The sequence below is a fragment of the Pelmatolapia mariae genome, linkage group LG10_11, assembly GCF_036321145.2.
Source record: "Pelmatolapia mariae isolate MD_Pm_ZW linkage group LG10_11, Pm_UMD_F_2, whole genome shotgun sequence".
NCBI lineage: Eukaryota > Metazoa > Chordata > Actinopteri > Cichliformes > Cichlidae > Pelmatolapia > Pelmatolapia mariae.
Genome location: NC_086236.1, coordinates 66,325,805 through 66,343,456, shown reverse-complemented (window position 1 = coordinate 66,343,456; position 17,652 = coordinate 66,325,805). Strand labels below are relative to the sequence as shown.

At 37.2% G+C, this 17,652-nt stretch overlaps 1 protein-coding gene across 1 annotated transcript; it reads left to right on the top strand.

Annotated features, from left to right (window-relative positions):
* Window positions 1–10,965: 10,965 nt before the first annotated feature.
* hapln2 (hyaluronan and proteoglycan link protein 2) lies at window positions 10,966–15,667 on the top strand. The gene is made up of 6 exons (XM_063486877.1): window positions 10,966–11,095; window positions 11,255–11,359; window positions 12,103–12,459; window positions 12,847–12,963; window positions 13,043–13,225; window positions 14,972–15,667. The coding sequence occupies exons 1-6, from the start codon at window positions 11,062–11,064 to the stop codon at window positions 15,247–15,249; spliced, it is 1,074 nt and encodes a 357-aa protein (XP_063342947.1). The 5' UTR covers window positions 10,966–11,061; the 3' UTR covers window positions 15,250–15,667.
* Window positions 15,668–17,652: the final 1,985 nt, after the last annotated feature.

Here is a 17,652-nt window from a genome sequence, read left to right as displayed (position 1 = left end):
AATGTAGGACCATAAAAGTACTGACACCATGAAGGATCAGTGGGTTTCTAGTTGGACCATCTGCAGTTTTATTTACACAGTGGAAGATGAAACAGATTACAGTGGTTTCCTGAGTGGCGCTCTCACTTGGGGTTGGCTCTCACAGTGGTGTTTTGTGTCTGCTTAGGTGTAGCAAATTTCATTAAAAACTTATAGATAATGTCTTATTTCATAGTGTAATCTGCACATGTTTTATCCAAACACAATCTCTGTTGATTCACCCATTAATTATATTCACAGTATGGCCCCTATAGCCAGTGCAGCCAAAGGTAGCGTAGCCACTATTAACTCTTCTCCAGCAGATTGTCCCAAGCAGCAGGAAAAACCGGATCACTGGGTGACCGTGGGGAGGGCGTATAGTCCTAAACAGAGGCCCACAGCACACCACCAACCCATTCATGTCTCTCATCCTTGTCCCCCAGTCTGTGACACACCCACTAAAGAGACGGTAACCATCCTATTTGGGATAGAGCAGCTCTCATTTCTAGCAACTGGGCCAACCCCCCCCCCAAAAAAAATGTGACTAAATAGTTTGGACCAGGAAGCAAATGTAACAGTGTTTATGTGGTATTATTCCACTTGCCACAAATGTTAGCGCAATGGGGAAACAGCGCCCCCCCCCCTTCTCGGTGTGGCCAGTCATACGACAGTGTGCTGTGCAGAGTGGTGTGTGGCCCTTTGCACTGATACAACACCGTTGTGTCCTTTCAGGAAATAAAGTGGCAACGATAGATTAGAGACTCCTTGTCTTCTTAAAAACACAACACAACGCAGAGTCGAGGAGTCTGTTTGTGCCGAACTGTTGCAGCGGGTTGAAGCAGAAACCGGTTACACAAAGTTGCAGTCTTACACGCCTCTCTGCAGCTTAGAGACTGTGTCTGCTCTGAAACCAACAAGAAACAAAAAAACTACATAAAAAATCACAAAGAAAGAACAAATTGTGTCCACATGTGTGCTAAAGAGTAAAACAGTAAAATGTGAAACATTAAACATTAGGTCTCTTTCTTCTGAGTCCCTGTTAGTACAAAAATGAAAGATCTCCTGTTACTGCAGCTTAATGAAATTTGCCGCAACTCCTGCATGCATGTACATTTCACACTTTGGAGAGGTCTCCAAAGTGTCAATTACAGATTTTGCCATGATATTGAGTTGAGCAGAGTGGCATACTTAGCAAAGCCCCACGAGAAAACAGTGGTATTATGAAGCAAACTACAAATGACTAGAACTTTGTGCTAGTCGGCAGTGGTAATTCAGCTACTTATGAGAGTCAATGGCCATTTAAAATGCAGAAATCACATGCCACAGATACCCATCTTAATGCCGCGGCACTTCTCTAACTTTAGATTGTGCTCTGTGAGTCTAGTAAAGACCAAATCAAGTCCTTATCAGTCCAAGTTGCTGATAAGGAAAATGAAAAAACAACAATACTGTCCAGATGCAGCAGCAAAGACTCTGCCTCCAAGCAAACAAAGACCTGCTAATTCACTTCTTATACTCTTGGCATCTTACGTATGTTGCCAGACTTTAATCACATACAAAAAACAAGATAAGGCAAAATGGCAATGTCCATCTCCGCCTGGTGAGGCATCTATAAACTGGGGCTCCCTGCTTTGTACTTCTAATGGATTAATTCTAAGTTTAGTATACTACATCAATTTGTTGGAAGATGTAATTACACACTAATCAATGTATGTTTATGGGAACAATATGACTGATTGTACCTAAATAGCATCATACCTTAAATTTATGGAGCAATCATAGATATCAGTGCCTCATAATGCTGATTTTTTTCCCCCGATAATTGCAAGTTTTCTTCCTTTTACAATAGAATGTCTGATATCTGAAACGAGAGAGTTCAACAGAAACAACAGAAAATTAATTCACCAATGTTGATATCACTCTTTTTGGAAAAAAAACATTCCCAATATGATATCACTGTATGTTATCACAATCAGTAAACTAAAACCACAAAAGCATAGACCATTTGCTATGCTGTTTACACAGACAGAGCTGTGACAGGCACTAGAGAAAACAGCTATATATTTGGGAAAGGACTGGACAAGCTGAGGTTGTACAAAGCTAAGGGAAACTATCATGTGCCTTCTTTTCCTCTTGCTATAATGTTTCATAACATATGTCACTCACACCTGTATCTTCATCTTCTATCAGCACAGGCTGCCTTGTCTTCAGAGCTGGCAAGAATGCTGTTATGTTTTTGAAGTATTTAAACTATTACCACGAGACACCACAAGAGTCAAAGAGAAGCCATGAACTCTGGAGAGACAGATAACTCTTTCTGCTCAGCTTCCTGTCACAAAGTCAAAATGTCACTGATCGGTATTCTCCTGCATTTCATTCAGTCACATGATGTCATGTGACAAATTAAACATTAAATAGTAATATAAGCTTTATTTCAATGAAAATATTTAAATTAACTGTGAATTCCTATGTGTGACATAATATTATTTATTATTCCTCTGTACCAAAGATTTAATCTAATATGTTGAGCTGAATTCATAGAAAAAAATATTATACTCACAAATATGCACTCTTTAATGTGTAATTGAGTCTTCCAACAACTAATCTTTTTGTAAATTTAGAATTAGTGGCAGTGTTAGCCCGCAATCTTAAATGGAAAATCACCATTCTACTTGGCTTTTATGTGTGTGGCACCACATTCGTAGTACGTCATGAGAGGAGAAGAGAACTTTTGAGTTTGTGTGCCATGGAGGTCTTTTTAATTCATGTCTGCACCTCCAGAAACCACATATGAAAGTTTAGGCTTGCAACTACTGTTTCTATCTGTTCATGTTTCTAAAGTAGAATCACTGTTGCAATCACTCTGAATGCTCTTTAGGCTGGTTTCCAGCTTTGCTTTGCATTTTTGGCTTTATGTTCATATGTAACAAGTACAAGAAAGATTGTATCCCCCTTAAACTTTAACTTTATTTCTTTCTTTAATTTCAAGCCCAACACTGCTCTGAAATGAGCTTCACTGACTCATCAACTCGGTTTCCTTTAAAGCCTCCTCCAGAGTAAATAGCTAAATAGCTCCGTTCTGCATGTGCATTGTATTCCTAACAAATGTAAGAGTAAAACCGTTTTTTAAGAAATTCTTATCCTAACAGAGTATGAAGATGGATTAAGGTTACCAGTGTTAAGAAATCTGACACACACCCTGACGAAGACTTTTTGCAGGTTTCGTACCTAACTGTTCAATCTAACAGAAAACAGAAGAATGCATTTAATTCAACATTCATGCAGGTATAGTGTTGTTTATGGGGGAAAAAACCCATTAGAAATGTCAAGTTTTATGATTTATAACCTAAATGAAACATAAAACTTCAGAGATAAGGACCTACATGTAGACATGCCTCATCTTGTCTTTGCTCTTGAACTGATCCTGTTCCTCATCGCTTTATCTTAGCCGTTAGAGGCTTACATTTAAAATCAACAAGGTTTCCAGCCAACTTCAGCTTTCTAAACTTGAAGCTGAAACTTTGATTAAAGTTCACAACTGCTGCTGCTGTTAACAGGAAAATGACAACATAGAAACCTCTCAGCTCATTGTATATGAATGTGATGAGTGATGTGCAACAGCCTGAAACAGAAACTGAATGAGAAAGATCTTGTTAGAAATGTAAAAAAGAGAGAGTTGTTTAGATATCACAGGGAAACTGACAGCTGTCCCAACAAATGCAATCTGAACCTGGGACGGCAACAAAGAGACATAAAAGAAAATTAAAGTTTTATATAAAACAAACAAGGAAATGATTTACAACCAATATAGGGAATGAATCCCCTTCTCTAATAAGGATCCATTACTTTAGAGAAAAAAAAATCATATTTATCATGGTTTGGGCAGTGAGATCAATATCAGTAAATCAGTATTTATCACATTACTGTAACTGCTTGTATGTTAGTGTTAGCCAGTCCTCCGTGTCTCAAAATGCTGCTGCATGACTTTTAACAAGAACAAAGAAGAAAGAGCATATTACTCATGATTTATCCTCACAGCAATGGCCAGCTTTCCATTTTAGAGTTCATTATAAAATTATTTTCTTTGTTTTAAAGTGTATAAATGGCGTTGCCCCATCCTACCTCTTTGAGCTGCTGCACTTCCACTTTCCTTTCCAATTGCTCAGATCAGCTGACCAGCTGTGGATGTGCCAGGCAGACAGGGCTTTTGCTGTATAGCAGCTCCCCAATTCATTTCCATTTCACATTCGACAGACGTCTTCGTTTTCAATTTTTAGATTTGCTTTTAAGAGCCATTCTGGCATTTATATTAGATTATTCTCAACCATTCCAAAGATTCTTAAAATCTCACATTAATATTGCAACACTTAAGATACTTAAGACAATTTTACAGTTAAAATTTGTGGCTCGTGGTTCTTTATAGATACTGATACTTTTATTTTGAGAAAGTATTTAAATGTTTTGACGTCCCTGACTTTGGATTTCGTGCACAAATTAGTTACTCCAAAAACACAATGAGTAACAATTTTTTATACTGTTTACTGTAATACTGTTGTTATCAATAGATAACACAACGTGGCACAGAGCAGGTAAGCCCAAGCTGAAATATATCCAAATATCGCTCTTCACAATCAAAACATCTGGATAATCCTTAGCCTTGCAACTTTCAGTGTTTATTTAAATGGGATTAACCTGCAAGTGATGCATGTGTAAATCTCACTCCAACAGGTGCATCTAAAAGTGTTGAGGGAGGGGAGCCAGATGTAATGAATGTAATAATCCAATTATATAATGAGCAACAACAATAATAAAACACAGTTGTTACCTTACTCAGTTGTGGATCTAGAAAATTTTCCATTGAGGGGGGGCAAGACGTCTAGACAGGGTGGCACATACCTCTTCAGTGAGGTATGTGAAAATCCCCTATATGTAAATGGAGTCAACAAAGTACCCACAAAAACACTTTTTCTTGAATCATTTTCTCATCTAAGAAAACAAACAATTTGCACAAACAAGCAATTAGTTATTAACACGCAAACACTTTTCTGACTGAAGTGAGTAGTAGCAACAGTGCTGTATAAATAAAACTGAATTGAATAGTAATAAATAGTAACTTCATTGTCTTCATGAGTAGATTTAAGCTAAATGCTAACTGTGGTGTGACAATATGCCCACAACCAGCTGGCCAAGTTCAATGCCCTATCGTGTAGTTATAAGTGTAGTGCAGTGTAGTGAAGCTCTTCCTTAACCATGATTTGAAAATGTTTTTTGGCCAGTTAGCTTTCCTGTCCTCTGATGTCAAAACAGACAAACCAACCGACAGACAAATGGGCACCAGACTTATAAGATACCTCAGCTGCACTTCTTCAAAGATAAGGCTGAAACGCTGCTGTGTGAGATAAATTTAGAATGTTTGATATCTTTTCCAGATCTTACGGGACAGAGGTGCATATGGAAACTACATTAGATAATTGTAGTCGGTGTGTCACCTGACTCATTGTGAATTAGCGCCAGGGGTTCAAGCGTGCATACCACAGGTTTTTTTTTGTAGTACTGTTTTACTTATTGTCATTCCATCACTGCAGTACTGGCTGCTCTGATCCACTGATAACACAATCTCCCCATCAGAGGCAGTATAGTAACAACAAACAGAACAAGCCCCAGCACCACATGAAAAGAGATAAATGCAAGCCTAAGCTTGCCTGTTATGTAAGACCGAGATAGTTGACAGTGGGAAGCTATACTGGTACTTAACAGTTTTATACTGTACTCTGGGAACTTTGCCAGGCCTATGTGACCTTTTAAGGTGCATCTATTAATTGATCTTAATATATGCATGAAGTTTCTTGTTATAGCGTTTTTGTTATAGACACAGACAGTACCTGAAAAAATAATATAGCTTCCTGTACAAAATGCCTTAAAATGGCATGGACACATATGAATTAAAACACATTCCTAATGAGTTCATAGCGTCATTGCTGGTTCACAGTATATATGTCTTTAAATAGTGTCATTAGGGTTAGGGTTACATCATTGCAGGAAATACTTTACATATATTTTTAGATATAAGTTATAAGGTAAATGACTGATATTTAAGCTGAAAATACCAACTGTATGTATACGAGTTACCTAAAGAGTGTCCCTACACACACACACACACACACACACCTACACACACACAAATAACGACTCTGCATTTTGTTGTTTTTGGTTTCCAGTTCTGGCAGGAAACAACCTGGAGGGGCTCCGTGCTCAAAAGGGAAAAACATGTATGGTGCTACAAAATATCCCCCTCCCTTCCTGATATAATGCAGATAAATATAAAATGTCATTTTTAAATGATTATTTCATTTATGTTTCAGTGGTGAACCTTCCCCGGAGTGGCCAGCTTATCAAAATTACTGACACTGTCAAAATCCACTGCTGATCAAAAAGACCACCATGGCTCGTCTCACATTTGTTTCAAAAAAAACAACCCCAAAACATCTTGATGTTCCCCAAGGCCTTTGGGAAAATATTCTGTGCAGTGCAAAACAAAAATTGAATTTTTTGGAAGCTTTGAGTCCTATTACATCTGGAGTAAAACTATCACGACATTTAATGAACATCACACCAACAGGCAAACATAGTGCTGGTATTGTGATGGTGTGGCATTACTTTATTGCTTTAGGACCTGAATGACTTGCTGTATCAGTGATTGGAAACACACCAGCAAGTCTACCTCTTATTAACTTCAAAAAGTAGTGTTAAGGACTGTAACAGTGTGTGCAGAAACTTGAAAACTTCTTTATATAAATAAATAAATGTGTAGCAGTTTTTATTGAAGCATTTTGTTCATCAAAACTAAACAATGTTGAAGTGTGATAATAATTTTTTTTGCACATCAGGTCATCCTGCATATTAAGCTATAGCTCTTTTGCACACCCCCATATTTTGTCTCCTTTTCTGTCTTCATTTATTTATTTGTACTATTTGTATTTTATATGTTCTATTTCTATTGCATATATTAATCAGCATCTGTGTGTGGACAGCAAAGAAAGAATTTCATTGCACAGAGAAATATCTTTTCTCTTGTGACACATGACAATAAACACTTTGAAGGTTGAAGGTTGAAGGTGTGACAGGGTATGAGTACTCTCATTAGAATGATGTATCTGAGCAGCCAACCAATGCATGATCCGCATCAGTGCTTCGAGACTAGCAAGTGTCACATGTCTTATATCGCAACAATCAGCATACCATGAAAACGTGATTTGTAGAAAATCATGGACAGAGTCAAATGACACATCGCACCGATAACTTGACAACCATCAGCGTACTACAGAAGTGGCATTACGGGAATGTTTAAATGCTTACAGCACGCTACTAAAATATGACACTATCCTACTAACATTCCAAACACAACCTTACACAACGTTAATTTGTATTGAAACAGTAACATCAGTGATAATGTGAAAGGAAAAATAAAGACACAGTCAGCGCGACTGGCACAGAGAACAAATATCCAATTCAATGTCAATGCAGTTTTTTCTTATTTACTTAATTTTTATAAAGTGCAAACAACAGCAAAAAATGTTGCTAAATTTGGAAAGTGAACTGCTACCTTGAATTATGTTCACTGGTAACATTTGAGTCAATTGAGCATGGAAAATGTGAAGGGATGTGAACGGGTGAATGGTAAGTATACAAAGGCAAGTAAAGGACTGATAATAATGACTGGTGTTTCCATCCGGCAGCCTGCATGGTGTAAAATGTGTTTTGTTTCATGTAAAAACATTTGCCCTTACTGATGAACTCATCTAAAATTACAACCTGACTCTGTAGTACACCTCAGCTCTACTTCTTACAAGCTTGTTGTTTTGGTTTTAAATACCAGCAACTTCATTTTCAGTGTAACAGTCAGTTGAAATTTCCAGAGAACTGTTTTCTAAGAAACAGTGTGTGCCCATATGGGGTTTATGGTTACAAGGACGGTGAAAGTTTACAAGGACCTCTGAAAGTAACAGGAAAAAAAACTACTACTATTATTTCTCCTAAGAGCTGGCTGTGAAAAAGAACCATGTCACTTTTGGTTTCACACATTTCTGCTGTAAACTTATGCACATTACTTGATGTAAAATTAAACTAGCGCAGGAAAGGAGTGGAAAACAGCTTTCAATGTCACATTTCTTATAAAAGATCATTATGCATTATGCTTCATAAGAATCAAAAGGTCAAAAGGTTTTATTTCAGACTCCTGGTACTTAGATGAAACGCAAAGACAAAAAAGCCACCTACACACAAGGAAGACACGGGAAATCTAGCCAGACAAGGAAGTGCCTCCAGTGACTCCTTAGCATTGGATTTTTTTAAAAACTGTAAGGAAGGTAAATAAGTCACTATGCTCACAAACTGTCACTCTCTCACAAGAAGAAGGGTATTTGTAAGTATGTTAGAAGTAAGGGTGATGTGTCTTTACATGATGAAGTTTCAGAAATGTTGGCAAAAAGTACATACTTTTACCATGAGGCACTTTCATGACCCCAGCACTTTTTTCACAGATTTTGTCAACAGAGTCACGCATCAGTACTACATCAGGGCTGCAGGCAGGTCGACCAGCTCTCATATCAGCCCCACTCATCAACTGTAGATGGACTGAACAGTTATAATATGTGTTGAGATTAAAATGTTGAATGTTTTTAACTGACTTTGTGATTTGCAGCCCTGCTTAGTGCTTCAAAAGTAAATTGCGAAACACCAAGAACACATCCATCAACAAAATGGAAACTAATTGTCACAGAGTGCAAGAGCATTTACCTGCAGGCTTTAATAAGTAGCTTTGAGCCTTAGGCAGCTGCCGAGTATAAGAAAATGAGCCAAAAAGTTGCAGTGAAAAAAAGAGGCTGTGAGGCTTTTTGAACTGATGTATATTTTTCAATAAAGAATAATTTAAAAAAAAATGTTGAAAAATATAGATCACAGTTTGGCGTAAAAAATATATTAAAACTACCACATGATGGCACTATGACAAAATAAAGTTACTTATTGTCGTTATGATAGTTAAACTGCAGAGGGCAACATTTCTATGCAACATAAATTCACACTAACAGCACAAAGCCCTCCAAGCAATATTCAGCTATCCATTACAATGCAACCAGAATCTGAAGAACAAATATCCTGATGATTTTGATTTTCTGTTCTATGATAAATTGGTGTAGCTTCCCCAAAATGGCATAACATTGTTTTTCTATTCATAGACAGGAGATCAACACTCACAAAGACCATGAAAGGCTGCATTTTCATAAGAGTCCATACACTTGATTAACTGATTATCAACAAGTGTGATCTCCTATATATAAGCAGAAGTCTATGTAGTTTGCTGATCTGGAACATTCAGGTCTTTGTTAACACAATGCAAGACTCTTCATAGGCAGTTCACCCCAAAGAGATTCCACAGGATTTAGTTTGCATGCTAAATATTAAACTTATGAGAACAATTATAAAACAAGCCTAAATCTGTTGGACTTGTTGGGAGGGTTACCAGAAGAAAGCTTCTCTCTATTAGGAGCATGACAACAGAGCATAGATTTGAAAACTTTGATTTGAATAAATCAAAAGACTTCTGGAACAGTGTTGTTTGGGGACACCAGCCACAGGACACATTGAGTCAACCATGAACTCTTCTGTATACCAGTTGAATGTGAGGTCAGGTAAAGCTTTGTTTTTCAGCAGGCAAAGTTACTGAAATAAAAAAGAATCAAAGAGTTGTAATCATCCAATCAAAGTGCAGAAGATAGCTGTGCACAAAAGAATACCTTCAAACCTTACCAAACTGAAGCAGCATAATGAATGCATTGGTACTGTATATGGAGAGAGTGCTGTAGAGCCACTTGGTTGTTGTCACCTAGAGGTGTTTGTGCGAATACTAATTGGAGGACATGAAAGAGTCCCATTGATGACGGAGCACAATGGGGAAGCAACACAAGCAAAAACAGAAGAATCCCATCATTTAATCTTTTTTCCACATTGGACGGTGTTTGTGTGTCTCCTGCCTGCTGTCACTGTGTGGAGAACATAACCCTCACAATGCCGCCCTTGTGCCGAGGACCGTGGTGGAATAGGAAACTAGGTCCGACACAGCTTCCTCTCCCACTGCCCCCAGAGCCATGTGGGCAATAACAAAGATGGCTCAATGCGCACTATAGTGCTCTTTGGCAACGACCTTATGGGAAAGGTTAGAATACACAGGCGAACTTGTTGTCTACAGGGTTCAGAGATGGCTCATCCCTCTGTGCACTTTATTGTACAATATGTTTTTTGACAGCACAAGGGAATGTAAGAAAAGTGTGCAGATTTGATCAAAGTTAATACGTTTCTTTGTTTTAATGTGTAATATTAAGGTTCTCCTTCTTAAGTGTTCTTAAGACGCAACACACAAAACTAATCTTTGTATATATTCATTGTTTTTTCAGTCATTTAAAACAGGAATTGAATAAGATTATAGATACTTTGCTATCTGGTAATTGATCAATCAATACACTGATGGACAATTAATAAATAATTCATTTATTCATGTTCTAAAGGTAACGTCTACCACTGACAGATTTAATATGTGTCAGCTCAAACAAATCAGATAATGGCATGTTTTACAAATCAGTGTTTGCACCTTGACCTGCAATACCAAAATGTAGAATTTTAGGTGCTAATGCTGGTTTCATTCATAGTTATAATCCTCTGAGAAAACTTTGCGTTTTTCATATTTTGTCTCACATTTAATAAAAACAAAGAAAAAAAGACTATAAACGAAAACAAACACGAAGCTTTTGAGTATCAGATCTTCATATGGTTACAAGAGTCCAGTTTACACACTGTCGATTACAGAGTGGACCATATGACCAGAGCGAGGGAAGAGAGGGAGTAAGAGTTAGAGACTGTTGACAGCTGAACATTTGATGATTGGACAGAGGACCCAACAGAGATAAATAGTAGAGAGACAAAGTCAAGCTTTATCCAGAGAATTTTCTGATTGGACACTGAAAACATCGTGCTGGACGATGCTGGAGGATGACCGAACGGCTGTATCTTCTCAATTACGCAGGTTTTTGTCTTTGCCTTTACTAATTTCCGATTTAAAATTTGGGAAACATATTGGATTGTAAAATGTACCACATTTTTTCTTAACTGAAAGTTTTATTGACTGATGATGCCAAGCCGTCTGTGAGAACAAAATATTGTTTTGTTTTCTCATGAATCACAGGAGGAGGAAGAGTGACACCCTTCATAATGAACTGTGCAGTGATTCTTTTATTGATATCAAGGTGCTTCACCTGGTCTTCAGCTTTATATACCCCTGAGAGAGCAGGTAAAATCCCATTACTCTCACATGATGGGTGATGTTTTGGCAGTGGTTTGCAGTTATATATTCATGTACTGACCTGAGATTACTTTACATACTTGTTAATTTACTGCCTAACTTGCGTCATTTTTGATGATACAATCTGTGAATTTATCTGTGTAACAGAAGAAAATTAATTCATATTTGTGGATGTTATCAATATTGCCCAGTATTGAACTCCTGATCGGTTTGTCTTATGTAAAATGCAAATATGGGCTAAATTTCATCTTCAGCACAGAATATTTTTTATCAGTGCTGCAAAGAAAAGAATATATGTTACTGCATACAATGTAGAAGGCTACTTCTAGTCATAGATTGAGTGGAACTTATATAGCACTACTCAATCGGAGCACTTAAAGTGCATCAGGGAGAACTTGGGGGTTTAGTATCTTGATCAAAGACCCAACCAATCCAACCTTCTGGTTGGTACTGACCTGCTCTTAAAAAAAAGCATTACTGAATTATATTGAATTAGATTTGATTTTTTTTAATGATTATCAATGCAAATATTTTTGCCACAAAAGTGTCTTGTGAAAAACAATTTAAAGCTTTAGCCTGAAAGGGTAAAAATTAAAACTTTTGCACTGCAGAAAAATTACACTACACTGCTCGGTGTAGTGCAAACAAGTTGTTCTTTTACCCAAAACAGTTGTCACAGTGGAGGTTGATGTTAGTGTTCTATATGATGCTCGATTTTCTTTTGCCCACAGCTTCCAAGAAACTAAAGTATCTTCTTGAGCCGCCTGTGTCTGCAGACGTCACTGGTCATAGAGGAGATAATGTCACCTTACCATGTATCCTCAGAACCAAACCCAGCCATTACAAGGTTAAATGGACAAAAACTGAACCAGAGAAGGTTGGACCAGAAAATATTATCATGATATCCAATGCACATGCATTCAAGCCATACGGCAATCTTGGACAGCGAGCTTCTCTGCGTAAGGCTCATGCCATGGACGCCTCCCTGCAGCTCGGCCGTCTTGAGCTGGAAGATGAAGGCACGTATCGCTGTGAGCTGGTCAATGGCATTGAGGATGAGAGCGTCACCATTACTTTGAGGATTGAAGGTAAAATATTTTTTGCATCTGCTTTTTCAGGATATCGGTACATGTCTGATTATTCAATTATTCATGTGGTATACACTAGCTAAAAAAGGGTATTTCTGGTAAAATAGTGGTTTGAGCTATTGGTGGGTCATGGGGCAAAAACACACACATGAGAATAAAAAGGACTTTTTTGTAAAGAAAATAAGGTTTACCCATGTTTTTATGGTTCAACTTGGATATTTTTTTCTCCTGCTTATCAAGAAGGGTCTGCCAGAAATAAAATAGTCTGAGAACTGCTGATGTGAAAGATATACTGGCTATTTTGAAATGTTGTCATAGCTTCATAGGGGCACTAATTTTGCCAGGGAAGAGAAAAACCAGCACTGACAGCAGGCCTTCTCTTTGTAGGTGTGGTCTTCCCGTATCAGAGTAAAGATGGCCGTTACAGATTCAATTACCAAGAAGCAAAAGAGGCTTGTACTGCGCAAGATGGCACATTAGCCACATACAGCCAGCTTTACAGAGGTACCCCACACACTGTTCAAAGCAACAACAAATGCTATCTACTGCTTGTCCAGCTTTAGTATTTTGTCTCTTCCTGTAGCTTGGACTGAGGGTTTGGATTGGTGCAACGCAGGTTGGCTCCATGATGGCACTGTTCATTATCCGATTATTCACCCACGACCAGTTTGTGGAGGCGAGTTGCCTTCAGGCATCCGCAGTTATGGCCCAAAAGATAAAAACAATGATCGGTTTGATGCTTTTTGCTTCACTTCGCAGACATCTGGTAAGATAAGAAACAAACTTTTCTACTCTTCCATTTTTTTGTAAGTGTGGTTAAATATTTTTCAAATCTCAAACTGTTTGAAATATAGAATCACTGATCCAAATGCTATTATTTATTCCTGTTGTAATACGCTTGTTTAAAATCACAGCATCCTGCGTTTCATTTACAATCCTTCACATAAATTTCTTTTTTGGACACTGTATCTTCAGAAAGAACCAATGAGCAGAAGCCGAGAGAGTCACATAACAAGGCGTGGAAGTCTTGAGAGGCTAGTGTATGTTTGGTCTTCACATGAGAGTTCTTCAAAATAGAAAAGGAATCAAATAATACTAAGTCAGCTTCTTTAAGAAATAATTTAACACCAGATAAAGTATAGAATGTCACACAATAGACTGTTTATAAAAGATGGACATAGCCACCGTGACCATAACCAGTGGTTTTATATCCTCATTAGCCTTTTGACTCCTGGAATGTTGGTTTTGTGAAACCTGAAACAACGTATTTTATTTGAGAGGGTGGAGTGTGAAGTTAATTTAACTCACCAAAACTGAAACACAAGCTTCATGTACCACACAGCAACAAGTTATATTTTGTGTAATTCCATTAAAAATGACCCAAGTTGTCTATATCAGCACTCAACAATACAAGAAAATTAATGAAAAAAAAAACCTGTCACTCATCTTACAGCTGTTACCAGTTGAGAATCAGCCTTGTCTGACTTTTCCAAGAAATGCAGGTTTTAGCGCCTTTAAGCTGGCTTCCTCATCCTGCCTTAGGCACTCCTGTAGGCTGTATGCACTCTTGGTTACACCCTTAATTATGAGAAAACAATTCTGAACTTCTATGAATCAAAGTGACAAAATAAACTGACTCAACCCAGATAAATCCTTAGAAAATGTAATATTTTTTTTGTATAAAGTTATACATTAACAAATTTATTTAAAAACACCATAAAGAACAAGAAAAGTCAAATATTTTTAAAGTCTGTTAGCCATTTTTTCAACTAAAAATGACTGGGTTCACTGAACTTAATTCACATTTTTCTCATTTAGGCTGAAACACAGCTTCACTGTAAAACAGCAAATTCATAAAATATAACTATAATTTTAGCATGAAATAATTTATATTTCCATACAACATAACACAATGATTATCTATTACAGAAACATAAAACGTGATATTGTTCATTATCAGTACTGTTAACATTACACTGGGTGGTGGCATAATAAATTTGTGAAGCACTGTATATCTCACAGTAAAAATCTATGCAGTGATCATTTAAAAAAAGAGTTCCCCCTTTAGAAACCCGAGCAGTGCACCTCAAACACACCCAGATCCCAGAAAGTCACCACAGTTTGGATTTCTTGGTAATGCCACTAGAGCCATGGTCTACAGGGTGTTGCTTCTTAATTTTTTATTGATGATTGTTTATGTTTGAGTGCAGTGATACTGAATCTGGATTCTCAGTAGAAACAATCTGCCCTTTAATACCTACCACACAAAAGCAGTATTGATAGTAGGTGCTGTTGTGACATGATGGAAACACGTTCAGTGGGAAAATGCTTGTTTGTCTCTCCAGCTGGAAAGCCCTACTGATACTCCCACTCTTACTGTTGAAAATATGACAGACATGTTTGGACTTTTAAATAAGGACTTTTAAACAGTTACAGATTTTTGCTTTTGTCAGCATTTAAAGAATTACTTATTCTCTATATCTCCTTCTACAAATGTTTCCTGCTCCCACAGGCTCCGTCTTCTACATAGCTGGGGCTTTCTCCTTCGAACAGGCCGGACACACTTGTAAAAATCAGGGAGCTGAGATGGCATTGGTCGGCCAGCTTTATGCTGCCTGGCATTTCCGTAACTTTGACCAGTGCGATGCCGGTTGGTTAAAAGATGGCAGCATTCGGTTTCCCATCAGTAACCCCAGGGAGCGCTGTGGAGGCATCCCAGAGGCAGGAGTACGGTCATTTGGATTCCCAGACAAGAACACACATGTTTACGGGGTCTATTGCTATAGGTAATCCAAGAGCACGAGCAAGAAAGACAGAGCATGAAAATCTGAGAGACCACAATACGTGTGTATACAGCTTTACATACCAAAAGATTGTCCCAAATAAGAAAGTTCATATCTGAGGCTACAGACACTTTGCACTATTGTTATTTTCAACATTATAGTAAAGTAACTATGAGTGGGTATAATAATGATTAAAAATAACTAAAAGAATGAAAGTTCATGGAAAGTTCAACAACTAGTAGATTACAGGTAAATGTTATAAAATAATGTTTATATGCACAATCATCTATCACTAAGCCTTTAATAATAACAGCTCTGCAAACACATAATGTGTCTATTTAACATAACTCTGACTTCCTTTTATATGAGCATACTCTAAGGAGAATAAACACAAAGGATAAACTGATTTATGTGTAAATTAATGATACATAATTTTAATTTACTGAATAAAAAGATGACCTGTTATCTGTTTGGATGTTTTTCTATATTTTTTTCCTTACTTTCCAAAAATATCTCAGCTGCTGGAGCCTCTGTCCTTATTTATCATAGAGTGCCTGGATGTAGCCTACCTTTAAAATACTCATTTTTGACATGCATCTAGATGCCATCAGTCGTTGGAATATAAATGAAGAAAGGAGTAGCCTCTTTCAAAACTGCACAGATAAGGTCATGATGTCAAGATGTTAATGAAGCAGCAACCAGTTAAATTGCAGTTTACTGTTAAGTTTTCAGTTGCTGTTTAGCTGCAAGCTTTCCAATGTGGGTCCAAGGGTGCAAGGGAAAGCTTCCTGACTCAACAGTGCATTAAAAGAAAATATTAAAGCAAGGAGGGACTTATTTAATGAGCCTTGCAATAGAACTTAAAATAACACAAATTATGCATTTTTTATTAAAAATATATAAAAATATAAAATATTGCAGTGATCTGCACTCCTATTAAATGTCTAATGAGTACCGAGACAGCCCGGTAGCTTTATCCATTTGTCTACATGAAATTTCTCTGATTTCAGTGTTGGTACTTTCCCTCATCTAAAGAAATACCAAAATTAAAGGGAATCACTGATGTCCCCTTCAAGAAAACTTTAACATAGTTTCCACATGGTGTTTAAATCAGTTAGACATGTTAGAAAACAAAACAAACTGCATCTGATTAAATCTGGAGCTAGTGTGACTCACACTTTGATGTGACCTTATCCACATGTAAACTGTATCTATACATTCTTAAGAGAAATAAAAAAAACATTTCCAAAGAAGTTCCCACCTCTTCCTCCTTCTCTTATCTCCGCCTTCAAGCAAGAAAACAACAACAGATGAACCAGTCCTGTGAAAAAAGAAGAAAAGGAAGAGCCCAAACAAAAGGGTTACTCCAGGACAGTCAAAGAACCATAAAGCAAAGGCCCCATAAATGATGAGGGTCACAATTACCATAAAGGGGTGGGCAGCTGGCCCACAACATATTACTCCATATTATTTGGATCAATGATAAATTTGTCATCAGTGTACGCTATGGTGGGCAATCCTATGGCTACAAATGAGAGAAACTCCTAAATATTCACACTGTTTTTGAGACATAACGTCTCTAGCAATAAACCACTTGACAACAACGCTTATCATGTTTGGGGGTTTTTTTGTTGCTTGAATTTTTTTTTATGTTCACTGTAATTAATGTTGTGGTTAGTTCTGTTTGCTACTATAACTAATATTACATGGAGGATATTTCTCAGTGGCAAGATTCATCAAGTTCAAATATTGTATTGCAAAATATACAGTTGACTCACAGTCAAGTGGGTAGCCAAGTCTAAGCAAAGAATTTCCAAATCTTCCTAATGCTTTTTGTGTTGACAAATGTAATCACATTGTCTAAAGACTAAAACTACACATTGCCTTGACTTGCCACTTTTAAGCTTGTTTTTTAAGCCTACACATTTTTCTGTACCCTTTTCGTAACCTATAATGATCTTGCTACAAAGTATACCACATAATTTCCTCTTATCTGAGATGCACTGCACTAGGCCTTATAACCTAAGTTACACATTGAGATCTACTACCCACTTTCAGTTAAAACAGAACACATATGAAAGCCCTTTTTACTAAAGGTGAAAGGTGAAACAAGATTGTGTGTTTGAAATTCAGCAAAGTTATAGCAGCTTCAAGAGCAATTTATAACAGTAAAAAAATGTGTCCCTTTAATGAGCAGTTACATGCTCTTTCTCCCAGTAATGAAGCATTGTGCTATATTAGAACAGAATAGCAGCACTTCCTCGAGTGCAGCTACTCTAAGGCCTCATTTGAATTTCTTTGATTGTTAGATATGTGTGAGCTATCTTAGGTTTGACACATCAGGTGAAGTTTTCAATATTAAAATTCACAGAAAACCTTCACTCATAAAGAAAAACAAGGAATCCATCAG

Coding starts and splice junctions, on each gene's coding strand:
- hapln2 (XM_063486877.1), top strand. CDS start 11,062: ATGACCGAACGGCTGTATCTTCTCAATTACGCAG. Junction 11,096..11,254: donor GTATCTTCTCAATTACGCAG/GTTTTTGTCTTT, acceptor CATGAATCACAG/GAGGAGGAAGAGTGACACCC. Junction 12,964..13,042: donor ATACAGCCAGCTTTACAGAG/GTACCCCACACA, acceptor CTCTTCCTGTAG/CTTGGACTGAGGGTTTGGAT.